The following is a 15470-nucleotide window of genomic DNA, read 5'->3' as shown; positions in this document are numbered from 1 at the left end:
GGACCCTGAGATCATGACCCGAGCCAAAATCAGGAGTCAAGCCTTACCCACTGAGCCACGCAGGCGCCCCAGGCAGTGCATTTAATTGAAAAATAACCGAGATAAAAAGCTAAGGTTTTTGTTGTTTGTTTGGCTGTTTTTAGATCCCTTGGAAAAATAAACCAAATACTTCTCTGCTGTTTAAAGGTCATTTACTTAATAAATATAAGAGGTTGTTCTATTGATACTGCACCCAAAACTATGTTTTGAAAGAGAACACATTTTCACTGCCCATGCTACTCCATCTTGATCAGTCAGAGGTTTTTGGATGCAAAAAAAAGAAATATTTTCTGGCCCATTGAAGCAAAAAAAGAGAAAAAAAAAAGTATTTGCTGGTAGGTAACAAAGTAGCTCACATCATTAAAGTAAAAGTTAAATTAAGCTTTGAAAAGGATGGGACTCTAAGAACACCCTGGATACTGGATAAAATTCTAGGAAACTGACCATTTTTTTAGGGCATGTTATTGCAATGAAATTGACCGGCTATTTTCCTTCCTTTCATTGCTGGACACAAGTTTCAGGTTCTTAGCCCAGGGAGTATGGCTGATTGACAGCACAGCCGAGGCCCCCTGCAGCACAGAGGGTGTATCGTTCTGGGGAAGAAACCCGCGCCGTACAGAGAAGGCAGACAGACAAGTGGTGATCATGGGTCGTGAAGAACGGATCTTCATTTCAGTGTTCCTATAGAAAAAGTAGTGTTTCAGGAAATTACTGGAAATATTTTAATTGAAATAAATCTTTGGGGATGACTGCTGTCTCAGTCGATGTAGCATCCAACTCTTGATTTCAGTTCAGGTCATGATCTCGGGGTGGTGAGATCAAGCCCCAAGTTGAGCTCTGCATTGGCCGTGGAGCCTGCTTAAGAGTCTCTCTTCCTCTCCCTCTGCCCTTCTTGGCCCTCCCCCACAACACACATGCACATGCTCTCTCTATTAAAAAAAGAAACAGCAAGATTTCTATTGTTGAAATGGAGTGAAAGAAAGGAAAAAGGAAAGGAAGAAAGGAGAAAAAAAAAGAGAAGGGGAGAGGGAAGGAAGAAGGAAAGGAGGGAGGAAAGGATGGAAAATTAACCCTTGAATAGTCACATTAAGAAATAGAATTTCCCAAATGCCTATGGATAACAATGAGGCTTTAATAAATCACGTAAACACTCATTTTCTGCCTACAAGATTTGTTTTCTATGAGAATAATTGTAGTGAAATTTGGGAGTTTTAAAAACTTCCCTCTCAAAAACAAAAAACAAAAAAGCAAAAAATAAACAAAACCCATAACACAACAAAACAAACACAGCCCTATACTTTCAGTAATAAGCCTAACCCTGCAGGAGAGAAGAAAATAAAGAATGGACCGTCCCCATTCTTCCTCCTCAATTCCCCTTTGGGATGAAATACATATATTCACAAATATTGTGTTTGGCCCAATCCCACAGGAAGCCTGGCTTCACCATGCAAGCAAGGAATGAGTTGCCCTGGGTTCTTAGTGTGGGCTAGAAATCAAATTTTACACTTGGTTTTTTGTTTTGTTTTGTTTTGTTTTTTGTCTTCTTAGAAAGCTTAGTATTTTAACTAACATGAAGTAAATTCTGAGTCAAATTCACATCAGCATTTGTAATTATTACTGGGAGTTATACATATGTATAGAATCATCTCTTTATGCTCGCAAAAAGAAAAATCATCTAACATCAAATATACCCAACTTTTTATTTCATGCAATAAGAGCAGTGATTTCTGAACTGCATTTACAGTGTTTCTATCAATCTTGGCTACCCTTGCTCTGATGCAAGTCCCAGTGTCTTTCTTCCATACGGAGAAAAAGGAGTTAACTTTGAAGTTCGAAACTATGACCTCATGCCTCCTTCTTTCTTAACTAGCATTTTTTTTTAAAGATTTTATTTATTTATTTGACAGACAGAGATCACAAGTAGGTAGAGGTAGACAGAGAGAGAGGGGGAAGCAGGCTTCCCGCTGAGTAGAGAGCCGAATGTGGGGCTTGATCCCAGGACCCTGAGATCATGACCAGAGCCGAAGGCAGAGGCTCAACCCACTGAGCCACCCAGGCACCCCTTAACTAGCATTTTTTAATATTCACTCTTTTCCCTCTAAAGGCAAAAACCTAAAGGAAATGTGAATTTTGTGTCTAACCAGGATTTTCTTTTACCGATTGTGAGGTTATTTTTGCTTACATAATATAGGCAGTAGATGTGGTCTGTTGATGAAAGAGAAGGGTGGTGTTCCTTTTTGCTAGCAGCCGTAATGGGACTGTAGTCACATGCATTATTTGTAAATGATTTTAAAAGTTGGACACTGATGGATTTAGTGGTTGCATTTGCTTCACACTGTGTTTCCATGAGTAGTTCCATGGAAGCCAGTGCCTCTCTGGGTCTGGAGCCCCGTCTGTATTGTCTGGACATGATCCATGGGATCAGAGCGTGTTCATTGTTATCCCCATCACTTTCTCCTGGGGGTTCAGAAGGCTATGGTTATTGACTTAAAAAATGTGGCAGGGCTATAAACTCAGATCACATCTAAAGAACGGTAGCCTGGTGGTGTGCCTGAGTGGCTCATTCGATTAAGTGTCTGCCTTCAGTCCAGGTCATGATCTAGGGGTCCTGGGATCGAGTCTTGCGTTGGGCTCCCTGCTCAGCAGGAAGTCTGCTTCTCTCTCTCCCTCTGACCATCACCCCTGCTCCTTCTCTCTCTCTCTCTCCCTCTCGCTCTCTCAAATAAATAAATAAATAAAATCTTTAAAGAATAGTAGCCTGGGTAGAAAATGTTGTAAAGGTTTCTAATCTTGAACTTGGGAATTCTCAATGTTGTGGACTTATTTGCCCTCCTTGAGAAGTCGGCACACCTGGGGAACTGACCGAATTGGTCGGTCCTCTTGCAGCGGTCTAGACTGAGGCCTCCATCCTGCTTGTTGTACTTCTCCACTTGATGGTTCCCAGGCACATCCGCCATCTTTCACTGGGGCATTCATGCAGAACTTTGTAATAAGCTTGGCCAATGACGTCTACCAGCCCACTGGTGAGATTTGGCTGAGAAACTGGATATATTGTTTAAAATTGCTTAATTCTTGTTTTAAATTTTTTCCATAAGTTATGAAAGCCTACTTATAGGGGTGCCTGGGTGGCTTATTTGGTTAAGCATCTGCCTTTGCCTCAGGTCTTGATCCCAAGGTCCTAGGATTGAGCCCCACATCGGGCTCCCTACTTATTGGGAAGCCTGCTTCTCCCTCCCTCTCTGCCTACTGCTCCCCCTGCTTGTGCTCTCTCTCTCTCTGTCAAATAAATGAATAAAATCATTATCAATAACAGGTTATTCTCACCAGTTTCCAGACTAAGCAAAATTGTAATAGTTTTCCTGTTCATCCAAATGTTAGGTTCCTCTTCTTGAATTTCAAAATAGTTATTCTTATGACAAATCCATATTTTTCCATAAACAAGAGAAATGTCAACTCTTTCTTCCATTCAGGTCACATTGAGAATGGGAAGCTAATGTTTTTTTTTTGTTTTGAATTGCTAACATTCTCTGCTAAGAGGTAGTAAAAGTTGAGCTGACTTGTGAGGAGTCAGTTACTCATTCCTCTATCTCCACGAAGGGTGCCTTCTTAATGTGGCTTTTCTGCCAAAGAAACAGAGCATCTCACTTGGGGTCAGGGATTGTCATTCACCAGTACGTGAACTTGGGCAAGTCTCCAGCTTCTCTTTGGCTTCTTTATATGTAAAATTGGGATGGCACTGTATTTTTTTGTGAGAATCAAATGAGCTTTTGAGATCACCCCTTAGATGAAGTCAAAGCTGGAGGAGCAAATATTTACAGATTACTTTTCCTAAAAATAAAGTTTTAGAAGGAGGAATCACTCAAGTTTCTTTATCTAATAAGGGACAGAACTGGAATCAAATTAATGCCCAAACCCCATATTGTGCTACATATCTGTTAAGGAGAATGTCTGTTTCCTCCCCCTCTTTCTGTTTCCTAAAGTGAGAAAGAAAGGCAGGGTGTAAGCGTGGACAGTAAGAGCTAAGCTTTTCTGTTACATGTAAGCTTTTCTTTTTTGACAAACTATTTTAATATTATGTAATAACATCTTCTTAAACTATTTTGTGTGAAATTCTGGAGCACTGATGTAGGTTTGAAGTTTGAATGACATACACAAGAAGTAGTATAGACCTATCCATTTTGTGAACTATCAGGAAGGCTTAAGTGTCCTGGCATGACTCAGGAGCCTATGCTGTGTATCTTTCTGAAAGATACAAATCAGCTACACTTTGAGAATGGATCCAACTTTATAAAACCCAATTATCTGTGATTTGATCCTTTTTCTTTTGGTCCTTTATAATCTCTTTTTCAAATGTTTTTAAATATAGATCTTAATACTATAATATGTCCATGGTTGCCTTCTTAAATGACCTTATCGTTAAAAATACTGGATTACTAAAGTGAAAAATCTAAAGGCATAAAACAGGTCCCAGTAGAGTAGATTATAAAAGCTTATGTGTTCCAAGTTGGGGGGAAAAATAATCATCCTTGTAATATAATGAATGCATTTTACAAGATTGGCTTCAGTTTAAACTAGACTAGAGTATTACATTTTAACCCTTAAGTCATAGGTCTTTGTCATAAGGTCAGGACTGTTTGATAAATGCTTATCTCTTGAGTAAGAAACAGATGCTCTTGGGTTTGTATCACTGTGAGAACTCATCGATTCATTAATAGAGTTATAGAAAGAGCATATTTTGAGGCTGATGAAGTCATGTGTTTTGATTTCATTATGTTGACTCTTTGGTTTAACTAATGGCAGCTTAAATGTTTCAACATTTAAATGATTTTTGTTTCTCCTTTTGCAGTGGCTCCACCGACACGGTTAAGATATAATGTATTATCTCATGACAGTATACAGATTTCATGGAAGGCTCCAAGGGGGAAATTTGGTGGCTACAAACTTCTCGTGACTCCAGCTTCAGGTAAAAACTGTTAATTGTGGGCACCTAGGTGGCTCACTGGGTGGCTCTGCCTTAGGCTCGGGTCATGATCACAGGGTCCTGGGATGGGGCTCTCTGCTCAGTGGGGAGCCTGCTTCCCCCTCTGTCTCTGCCAGCCTCTCCACCTACTTGTGATCTCTCTCACTCTGTCAAATAAATAAATAAAATCTTTAAAACAAAAAAACAAAAAAAAATTTGATTGTGATTTCTAGAGTATTAACAATTTTTTACACAGTTAACAAAAAATGTGAAGTATTGAGTGTTTCTTGAAAATCATTTGAAATTTTTTTTCAATTTAATATATGCACTTGAAACCTTACCTTCTAATCAAAGAAATAATATTCCCAAAGTCTAAAGAGTTGCTATTGGGCTCATTGTAATTCTCCTGAGGGGAAATTTCCAGATTATTAAAATCCTTGCTTCCTCCGTTTCAACATAGAATGAATACTTCTGGCCTGTTTTCACTTAAAAAAAAAAATACAATACATCTGGAAGACTAACACTTGTGACCAGCTGAGTAAATTACGATTAATTAACTTGATAGTGTATTATTCAGCAATTATACATTAAAATGATAAAAGCTGAGTAGACACTGTGAAAATAAGTGGTAAATTAAAGCAGGAAAGGAGGAAAAATAAAACTTAGATTTATTGATCATGAAGATAAAGTAGTTATGCCAAATTTTTAAAGTTAAATTTTGGTTGAATTTTTTTCTTTCTTCTATTTTATGTTTTTATTATACAAATATGATTAGTAAAACAATAAAGAGTATGGAGAGGAACTGCTGCTGTTACACACAGTCATGGAGACAAAGAGGAGGTCAACAACATGAATAGCTTGAGCTCCACACCTGGGTCTGTGGTATATAAGAAATGTCATTTGGGCAAGTTGTATAACCTCTCCATTCTCTGGTGTCATCTTACATAAAACCCACAAACAGCACTAGTTCCACCTCATGGAGTTGTAAGGCGTAGAACTCAAAATGTAATCTGAGAATCAGCACAGGCATCAGCTGAGAGCCAATGCAGAATATTGGTCCCTACCTCCCACCTGCTGAATCAACATCTGACCTTGACAAAGATCCCCAGATGACTCCTATGCATGTTAAATTTGGGAAGCACTTGTGAGGACTTAATGAATTTATAAAAGTAAAGCACTTACAACAGTGACTGCCAGATAGAGTGCAATCATATTGCCCATGATTGATATATAGATGATTTGAGTATGTCCCTCAGGTCTCATTTCCTTTCCTAGGATCCAGTTTCCCATATTCTGTAAGAAATATTTAATAATAGTATATTTGTATAATACATATGTATTTATGTACGTATAATATTTTTTCCTCTTTATTGGTGGGTAAAGATAGGGTTTTTTGTTTGATATTTGTTTGATATTGATAAAGATGGTTATATGGACCTGGGCTTCTTGCTGTTGGAGTCCTTTTCCCAACTCTTTTAATAAGGCTGACAAATGCTCTGTTGTTGATAATTGTGGACATTTTACCCAGTGGTGGATTTAAAATCTCAACCAAAACAAGCAGCTGAAACACCTGGCTTCTTGCTTGGCCATGAAAAAGGAACCTTCTAGAAGGTTATTAACAAATATTACCCAGACTCTTTAGAATGATTCATGGTTCAGTGAAACAGATGTCAACTTTACTCATGTTGGCTCACAGAAGTGACACACTTGCAGAAAGCAATATTTCATTCTCGAGCCTGGTTCAGAATTTTCATTTTGAAGTATGGCCCAATTTTGAAATAACTTTGACTTCTGAAAATGCAGTTTGTGTTCTGAAAGAAGCCACCATGGGAAATTCAAGTTCAAGAGATTCCTGAGGAGAGACTTAAGATGGCAGAGTAGGAGGCACCTGGGTGGCTCAGTGGGTTAAAGCCTCTGCCTTCAGCTCAGGTCATGATCCCAGGGTCCTGGGATCAAGCCCCGTATCGGGCTCTCTGCTCGGTGGGGAGCCTGCTTCTTCCTCTCTCTCTCTCTCTCTGCCTGCCTCTCTGCCTACTTGTGATCTCTCTCTGTCAAATAAATAAAATCTTTAAAAAAAAATTTTTAAGATGGCAGAGTAGTAGGGAGACCCTGAACTTACCTCATCCCTTGAACATAGTTAGATCGAAAAGCAAATCATTTTGAGTAACTAGGAAATTGACCTGAAGATTAAGAAAACAATCTGAACAATTAGAGGGAGAGAACATGGCAGATGTGAGGTTTGGAGATATGAATTGGTGGAGAGAAAAGCTGTGGTGCCAGGGAGGAAAGGAAGCCCTCTTCACAGAGAGAAGACAGAGAGAGGGAGAGGGGAGGAGAGACAGTGGAGACTGGAGTTGCTTATACCAAACCAAAAAGGTCAACACCAAGAAATATCATAGAAAACAGGAATTCTGAAAACAGTGAGAGACAAAATGTCCTTAACCCACAAGGGTAGATATAATATTAGCAGCAGACCTGTCCACAGAAACTTAGCAGGCCAGAAGAGAGTGACATGATATATTCAATGTGCTGAATGGGGGGAAAAATGAAGCCAAGAATACTATATCCAGCAAGGCTATCATTCAAAATAGAAGGAGAAATAAAGAGCTTCTGAAACAAGCAAAAACTAAAGGAGATCATGAACACCAAACTAGCTCTGCAAGAGATATTAAAGGGGACTCTTGGACTGAGAAAGATAAACCAAAGGCCACAAAGACTAGAATGAAAAGAGACAACCTACAGGAATGACAACTTCACAGGTAATACAATGGCACTAAATTCATATCTATAAATATTTACTCTAAATGTAAGTGGACAAATTGTCCCAATTAAGAAACATAGGGTGAAAATGGATTTAAAAAAAAAAAAAAAAACCCATTGATATAGACCCAAAGACGCCTCCAGATTGAAAGTGAGGAGGTGGAGAACAATTTATCATGCTAATGGACATCAAAAGAAAGCTGGAGTAGGCATCCTTGTATTAGGCAAACTGGATTTTAAATTGAAGACTGTAATAAGAGATGAAGAAGGTTGCTGTATTATAATGAAGAGGTTTATCCAACAAGAAGATCTAACAATTGCAAATATTTATGCCCCCAACTTGGGAGCAGCCAAATATATAAATTAATTAAAACAAACTTAAAGAAACCCATTGATAATAATTCAATAATAGTAGGCCATTTTAATACCCCACTCATAGCAATGGACAGATCATCTAAGCAGAAGATCAATAAGTAAATAACAGCTTTGAATGAAACTCTGGAGCAGATGGACTTAGCAGGTATATTCAGAGCATTTCATCCTAAAGTGACAGATATTCGTTCTTTTTAAGTACACATGGAACATACTCCAGAACAAATCAGCTATTGGTTCACAAATTAGACCTCAATGAGTACAAAAAGATGGAGATCATACCATGCCTATTTTCATACCACAGTGCTATTAAACTTGAAGTCAACCATAAGAAAAAATTTGAAAAGATCACAAATGGAGGTTAAGGAACATCCTACTACAGAATGAGTGGGTTAACCAGGAAATTAAAGATGAAATTTTAAAAAAAGATCATGGTAGCAAATGAAAATGAAAACACTACAGTCCAAAACCTTTGGAATGCAGCAAAGGCAGTCGTAAGAGGGCAGTATATAGCAAGACAGGCCTTCCTCAAGAAAAGTCTCAAATATACAACCTAACTTTATACCTAAAGGAGCTGGAAAAAGAACAGCAAATAAATCTTAAAACCAGCAGAAGAAGAGAAATAATAAAGATTAGAGCAGAAATCAATGATATAGAAATTTACAAAACCCAGTATAACAGATCAACACAAGTAGCTAGATCTTTGGAATAATTAACAATATTGATAAACACTGAGCCAGACTTATCAAAAAGAAGATAAAGGACCCAAATAAATAAAATCATGAATGAAAGAGGCAAGATTACAACCAAAACCACAGAAATACAAACAATTGGAGAATATTATGAGCAATTGTATGTCAACAAATTGGACAATCTGGAAGAAATAGATAAATTCCTAGAAACATATAAACCACCAAAACTGAAACAGGAAGAAATGGAAGATTTCAACAGGCCCATAACCAGCAAAGAAAATAAATCAGTAATTAAAAATCTCCCAATGCTATCCTGATCAAAATACCAGTGGCATTTTTCAAAGAGCTGGAACAAACAATCATAAATTTATATGGAAATGGAAAAGACCCTGAATCACTAAAGAAATGTTAAAAAAGAAAAACAAAGCTGGGGATATCACATTGCTTGATATCAAGCTATATTACAAAGATGTCATCACCAAGACAGCATGGTACTGGCACAAAACAGACACATAGACCAGTGGAACAGAATAGAGAGCCCAGATATGGACCCTCAACTCTATGGTCAACTAATCTTCAACAAAGCAGGAAAAAATATCCAATGGAAAAAAAGACAGTCTCTTCAATAAATGGTGCTAGGAAAATTGGACACCTATACACAGAAGAATGAAACTCGACCATTGTCTTACACCATACACAAAGATAAACTCTAAATGGATGAAAGACTTCAATGTAAGGCAGGAATCTATCAAAATCCTAGAGGAGAACACAGGCAGTAACCTCTTCGACATCAGCCACAGCAAATTCTTTCAAGATACATCTCCAAAAGCAAGGGAAACAAAAGCAAAAATGAACTTTTTGGATTGCTTCAAGGTAAAAAGCTTCTGCACAGCAAAGAAAACAGTCAACAAAACAAAGAGGCAACCCACGGAATGGGAGAAGATATCTGCAAATGACACTACAGATAAAGGGCTGGTTATTCAAGGTCTATAAAGAACTTCTCAAATTCAACACCCAAAAAACAAATAATCAAGTCAAAAAATGGGCAGAAGACATGAACAGACACTTCTCCAAAGAAGATATACAAATGACAAACAAACATGTGAAAAAATGCTCAACATTGCTCCACATCAGGGAAATACAAATCAAAACCACAATGAGATAACACCTCACACCCGTCAGAATGGCTGAAATTAACAAGTCAGGAAATAACATATGTTGGCGAAGATGCAGAGAAAGAGAAACCTTCTTACACTGTTGGTGAGAATGCAGACTCGTGCAGACACTTGGAAAACAATATGGAGGTTCCTCAAAAAGTTAAAAACAGAAATACCCTGTGACCCATCAATTGCACTACGAGGTATTTATCCAAAGGATACAAAGATACTGATTCAAAGGGGCACATGCACCCAAATGTTTATAGTAGTACTATCAACAGTAGCAAAATTATGGAAAGAAAGCCCAAATGTCCATCAACTGATGAGTGGATAAAGAATATGTGGCATATTTACACATATGCACACACATATATACATATATAATATGGAAAATTAGCTCTCAAAAGGAGTGAAATCTTGGCATTTGCAGCAATGTGGATGGAACTAGAGTGTCTTATGCTAAGCAAAATAAGTCAATCAGAGAAGACAAATACCATATGATTTCACTCGTATGTGGAATTTAAAAAAGAAAATAGATGAACATAGGGGAAGGGAAGAGAAAAGTAAGATAAAAACAGAGGGAAGCCAACCATAAGAGACGCTTAACTACAGAGAACAAATTAAGGGTTGCTAGAGGGGAGGTGTGTGGGGGAATGGGCTAAATGGGCGATAGGCATTAAGGAGAGCACTTGTTGTGATGAACACTGGGTGTTATATGTAAGCAATGAATCACTAAATTCTACTCCTGTAACCAACATTACCCTATGTGTTAACTAACTTGAATTTAAATAAAATCTTGAAAGAGAAAAAAAAAAGATTCTTGAACATCATTATGACTTAAAAGTCAAAATACAAGTTTCTAATTTGTGGTACCTCTGAGAATTCCCCATGTCTGATCTTGAAAGTTTATTCTTTTTCTTCCAGGTAATTGGTGTCTTAACTTTCCCTGATTACTAAACTGTTCAGTACACATATAGTTGGCATTAAGGAATCAGGGAGTCTTAGAAGTGACTTGTGTAGCCTCTGAACCAAATCTCAGCCAGATCCTTCAATCCCCTCTGCCATACCACACTCACAAAGCAAACCTCCAGCTCTTACTTAAACACTTCCAGAGACATAATAAAAATTGAGAGTGAAGGCAAATTATTCCTTCATGAATACCGGTTCCATTTTTCTAGGGCCTCAGTGCCCTTACTGCAGTGATCCAAGCCAATAAGACAGTGTTGACACTCTGTTATCTATTTGGTCAAACATAAAATAAATAGAGTAAATAAAAAGAGTAATAAATGCATCCAGACATGAAAGGTAGACATTTTAGCCCTCCAAGACATGTTCCAAATACAGTTTATACCAGTCTTTCCCAAAGCATGTTCCATGGTAATCTGCAAGATGCTAATAGCTATGATACAACCAAATAGTTTAATAGTCAAAGAAACTGAAGACGTCCTATTCTAAAGAGTTTAAAGATTTTTTTTAATTGCAGAATTCTCAAAGCTGTTAGTAAAATAATACATCTAAGCCCCTCAGAGAGGGAGTCTAATAAGAAACTTTTTTTTTTTTTTAGTGAAACATGCATTAAGAAAGATTTATTTGGTGTGCTTTGTTGTAGATGAGTTTTAAATAATAGATGTTTGTGAAACCAGGTTTAACATCTTGCACATAAATTCATTTAAAGAAATGGGTTTTGCCAAGAAAAGGGCTCAGTTCTGCCTTCTTATGCTGTATCAGGCAGCATAGATGATAGCAGCATCAAATTTCAGACATAACATCATTAATTTATGGGAATATGATTAAAATACATTGTAATCTGTGTTATGTTTAATTCATTCAGCAAATTTCCGGTCCTTTTTGCTGTCATTGCTAGTGGCAAGGGAGTTTTCAATTTCCTCCCTCTTATACTTAGTAACTGTTGCCAGAAATTAGAAAAGAAAAGCATATTTGTAATTTGGCATAAAAGTTGAGTATTTAATCAACAGTATTTCCACAAGAGCCTTAGATGTCATTCTGATTTGATGGAGAGATACTGGAGATTTGAAATCTTTTCATGAACCGCGCTAATGTTTAAGTAGCCGGGCAATGATTGGTTCTGTCAACATCCTGAGCTGGTTATGCTCAGATTTAAGATAATTAAATTGCTAATGCTTTAGGGATGATTTGATTCAGTTTAGAGAGACCATAGCAAAAATTTCAGCATAGATAATGTTGTTCAGTCTGTCTTTATCTTTCCCTTCACTTTTATGTGGAATTCTTTCCTTGAAGACTGTATCTATGGTGAGGGCTTATTTTCTCCTAATCCTATACTGTGGCTTTCCCTAGTGTATAAACAGTAATGCATTATGATGAAAGATTTTTGTGAATGTGTTTTATCTAATTTAGACAACTGTTGAAATGATCTGATGCAAAGAGTACAACTAAGAATGAGAAGGAACAATATATTAAAATTAAGTAGTATATGCATATGCACCATTGTGTATTTTTTAAAATGTTTTCACCTTTTAAAATCTTGATTGCTGATAAATAAATTTTCTTAATGTATCCAGTGAACCTGTTTCTTAGTCCTGATTTATCTTTCTGTTTTGTTATAGGTGGCAAAACCAATCAGTTGAATCTCCAGAACACGGCAACTAAGGCAATTATTCAAGGTCTTCTACCAGACCAGAATTACACAGTTCAAATTATTGCATACAATAAAGACAAAGAAAGCAAGCCAGTCCAAGGTCAATTCAGAAGTATGTATGTACAGTTCTTAAAGTGCTATCATGGGACTCTGTTCTAGCTCTGAGTTAAAGTCTGGAGTAAATCCTATGATAGGTTAAAATTGGATTGCTTAGATGAAGAGATCTTGAAAGGTATTTGGTGAAATCTTCCATGAGTTCCTTCTATCACTACTACCCCTCTGCCCCTCCCTTAACCTGTTTTAATGCATGCCCACTTAAATCCTCTAAATTTTACTTTTCACATGCTCTCCCTCATACTGTCCTCCGAACCTTACCCAGACATCTCATCTACCCGGTACCTAATAGGTGCTCAGTGAATACTTACCAATGACTCAGTGAATGATGCCTACACCTGCTCTGTAGTATTCCTAGCAAGTGCCAGTCTAGTCTCTATGTAAACAACCTTTATAACAAGAAATTTAACTCTTTCTCTTAATAAATCAGTTGACTTTTATCATCGACCTATTTTGTGCCAGGTCCCATGACAAACAGCTCTGTGAACATGGTGTCAGGGACAGAGAGATTCAGGGCTCTGTGAAGCCAGAAGCTCTCTCTGTCCCAGTGATGGGCAGGCAGGGATAAGAATGGATGGGGGATAGCTTCACATCTGAGCCAGTTCTCAAAGAGTAAACTGGGCAGACAATGAAAACAGGACATACAGAGATATTCTAAGCAGGGGTAAAAGCTTTGAGCCAGCCCAATCTATGTCATTAAAAAGCCTTTCCTTATACTGAGTTTAAAAGTTGTTCTTACAGGTTGTGATTCTTTTGCCTTTTGGGAGATAGATATTCATTCATTCATTTATTCTTTTTTTTTTTCCACTTAACAAATATATATTGCACGGCTACTAAGTGTCAGGCCTTATTTTAGGTACTGAGAACATGACAAATCATTGCCCTCATGGACCCTATATTCTCGTGAGCAGAGACCCCAGCAACTTTCTCTTCCTGGGAGTGGCCATTCATATGTGGACCACAAAGATTTGCGTATTGTGAAACAGAAGAGGACTGTCCTGGTTAACTTTCTGTGTTACTTCATTGTTAATATAGACTCTTTAAAAATTCCAATTGATTAAAGGATAATTTCAAACATATTAAAAAATTAGCAGGGTAGTAGAATAAACCCCTACGTATCCACTAGTCACTTCAACAAGTAGCCATTCATGGCCAGTCTTATTTCATCTATTATCTCCCCCACCACCACTCTGCCCTAATTTTGAAGCAAATTCTGGACATCATTTCGAATAACAATAGCTTTTCACATCCTGTCCTTAGATTACTCCACAGATCTGGGAGGCTGTGGCATTTACCTACGAATCCAGAACTGTACTGTGTACAGTGTTCTAGCTGGATTTTCTGCCCCCTCTCCTTTTTCCCCTTCCTCTCCTAAGTAATGTTTTATGGCATGTATTTTGTGATTATTTTTTTAATTAAAAAAGAAACCAACTTTGTTAACCTGCTACCTCTTGAAACTTCTGAACAAAAACATTGGGTGAGTCCACCTGTCAGTAGGACATGCAGATATTTTATTTTATTTTTTTTAATGATTTTATTTATTTATTTGACAGACAGAGATCACAAGTAGGCAGAGAGGCAGGCAGAGAGAGAGAGGAGGAAGCAGGCTCCCCGCTGAGCAGAGAGCCCAACGTGGGGCTCGATCCTAGGACCCTGGGACCATGACCTAAGCCAAAGGCAGAGGCTTTAACCCACTGAGCCACCCAAGCGCCCCGACATGCAGATATTTTAAATGTGACATTCTTCTGAGATTCACATTATCTGGAAGTTCCAGAAGAACTTTTGATGTTATTTCCAATATAAATCAGCTTTTGTCTGCCTTTATTGGCACCGCGCTTCCGTTTCTGGCCTCTGACATTCCGACATGAGTAAGCAAAATAGCTCTTCTTCAAGTTTATGAGAAGCAGTGAAAGGACATGGAGACATATTACTTTAGATGGAAGGTGTTGCAATGGATTATCCCAGATCGTCCATTGACTGAGCAGCCCGAGAAACAGGTAACCTGAAAAAGTTCTGTCAGTAGCTGTCTACTCAGAACACTTCAAAGGAAGTTCAGTTGTTTTCAGTTTGCTTAGTTCTGCTGGAATAATCTTATTGAGACTGTCTAACTGGTAAGTTGGATAACTTAGAGGTAATCATATATAAATGATTAATATTTAAGTATCAATATAAATCAAATATTAAAAACAATATAAAATTATTATTGTCAGGGATTAGTTCTTCCCAAATAAAAGTTTGCAACAATAATATTAAAATAACTTTGGTTTTCTTTTTCATTTTGTTCCATGTGAGATGGAACTAAAGCCTGGCTTCCCTTCCCCAGGAAACTTCCATTGTTGGGTTCAGGAAAATGATCCAGACAAATGCTGTGCGTGTAGGTTTACAGTTAGTGTAGAGATTTGAAGTCCTCATGAGTCCATCTTCTGATACACGGGGAAGCATGAGAAACAGTGCTTTTGGATTTTGAAGATGGAAAGACATTTCTGACCTGGTGTGTGTATTTGGCTGAGCAAATCAAGCACGGCCTCAAGTTTTCTCATCTGCAAGTCGGGGTAATGATATATGCCTGTAACACTGTGGATTCACTTCAGCACGTAGTAGGGCATGGTAGTAGGGCATGGTTGCTCTTGTCATGATTAATGCTACTGTGCTTCTGTTTTCCAATTTAGTTTGCCTCCTGCAGGAGGAAGACAGTAGCTTGGTGTGACATGTGTTGCATCATACATGTAACCTCGGGGCATAATGGAAAGTGACTGATA

The 15470-nt window shown here is 37.8% G+C and overlaps 1 protein-coding gene across 3 annotated transcripts in view; it reads left to right on the top strand.

The window, feature by feature from the left end:
• LOC111146694 (collagen type XIV alpha 1 chain) overlaps positions 1–15470 on the top strand; it is a 216773-nt gene that overhangs the window by 21077 nt on the left and 180226 nt on the right. For all 3 annotated transcript variants that reach the window (XM_022502358.1, XM_022502357.1, XM_022502359.1), the window contains exons 3-4: positions 4886–5002; positions 12566–12709. In XM_022502358.1, coding sequence (XP_022358066.1) covers positions 4886–5002; positions 12566–12709 — 261 coding nt within the window. The remainder of the gene's footprint in view (positions 1–4885; positions 5003–12565; positions 12710–15470) is intronic.

Source organism: Enhydra lutris, unplaced genomic scaffold, assembly GCF_002288905.1.
Source record: "Enhydra lutris kenyoni isolate GAN:26980312 unplaced genomic scaffold, ASM228890v2 scaffoldscaffold14, whole genome shotgun sequence".
NCBI lineage: Eukaryota > Metazoa > Chordata > Mammalia > Carnivora > Mustelidae > Enhydra > Enhydra lutris.
This window is presented reverse-complemented; position numbering and strand designations above follow the sequence as displayed.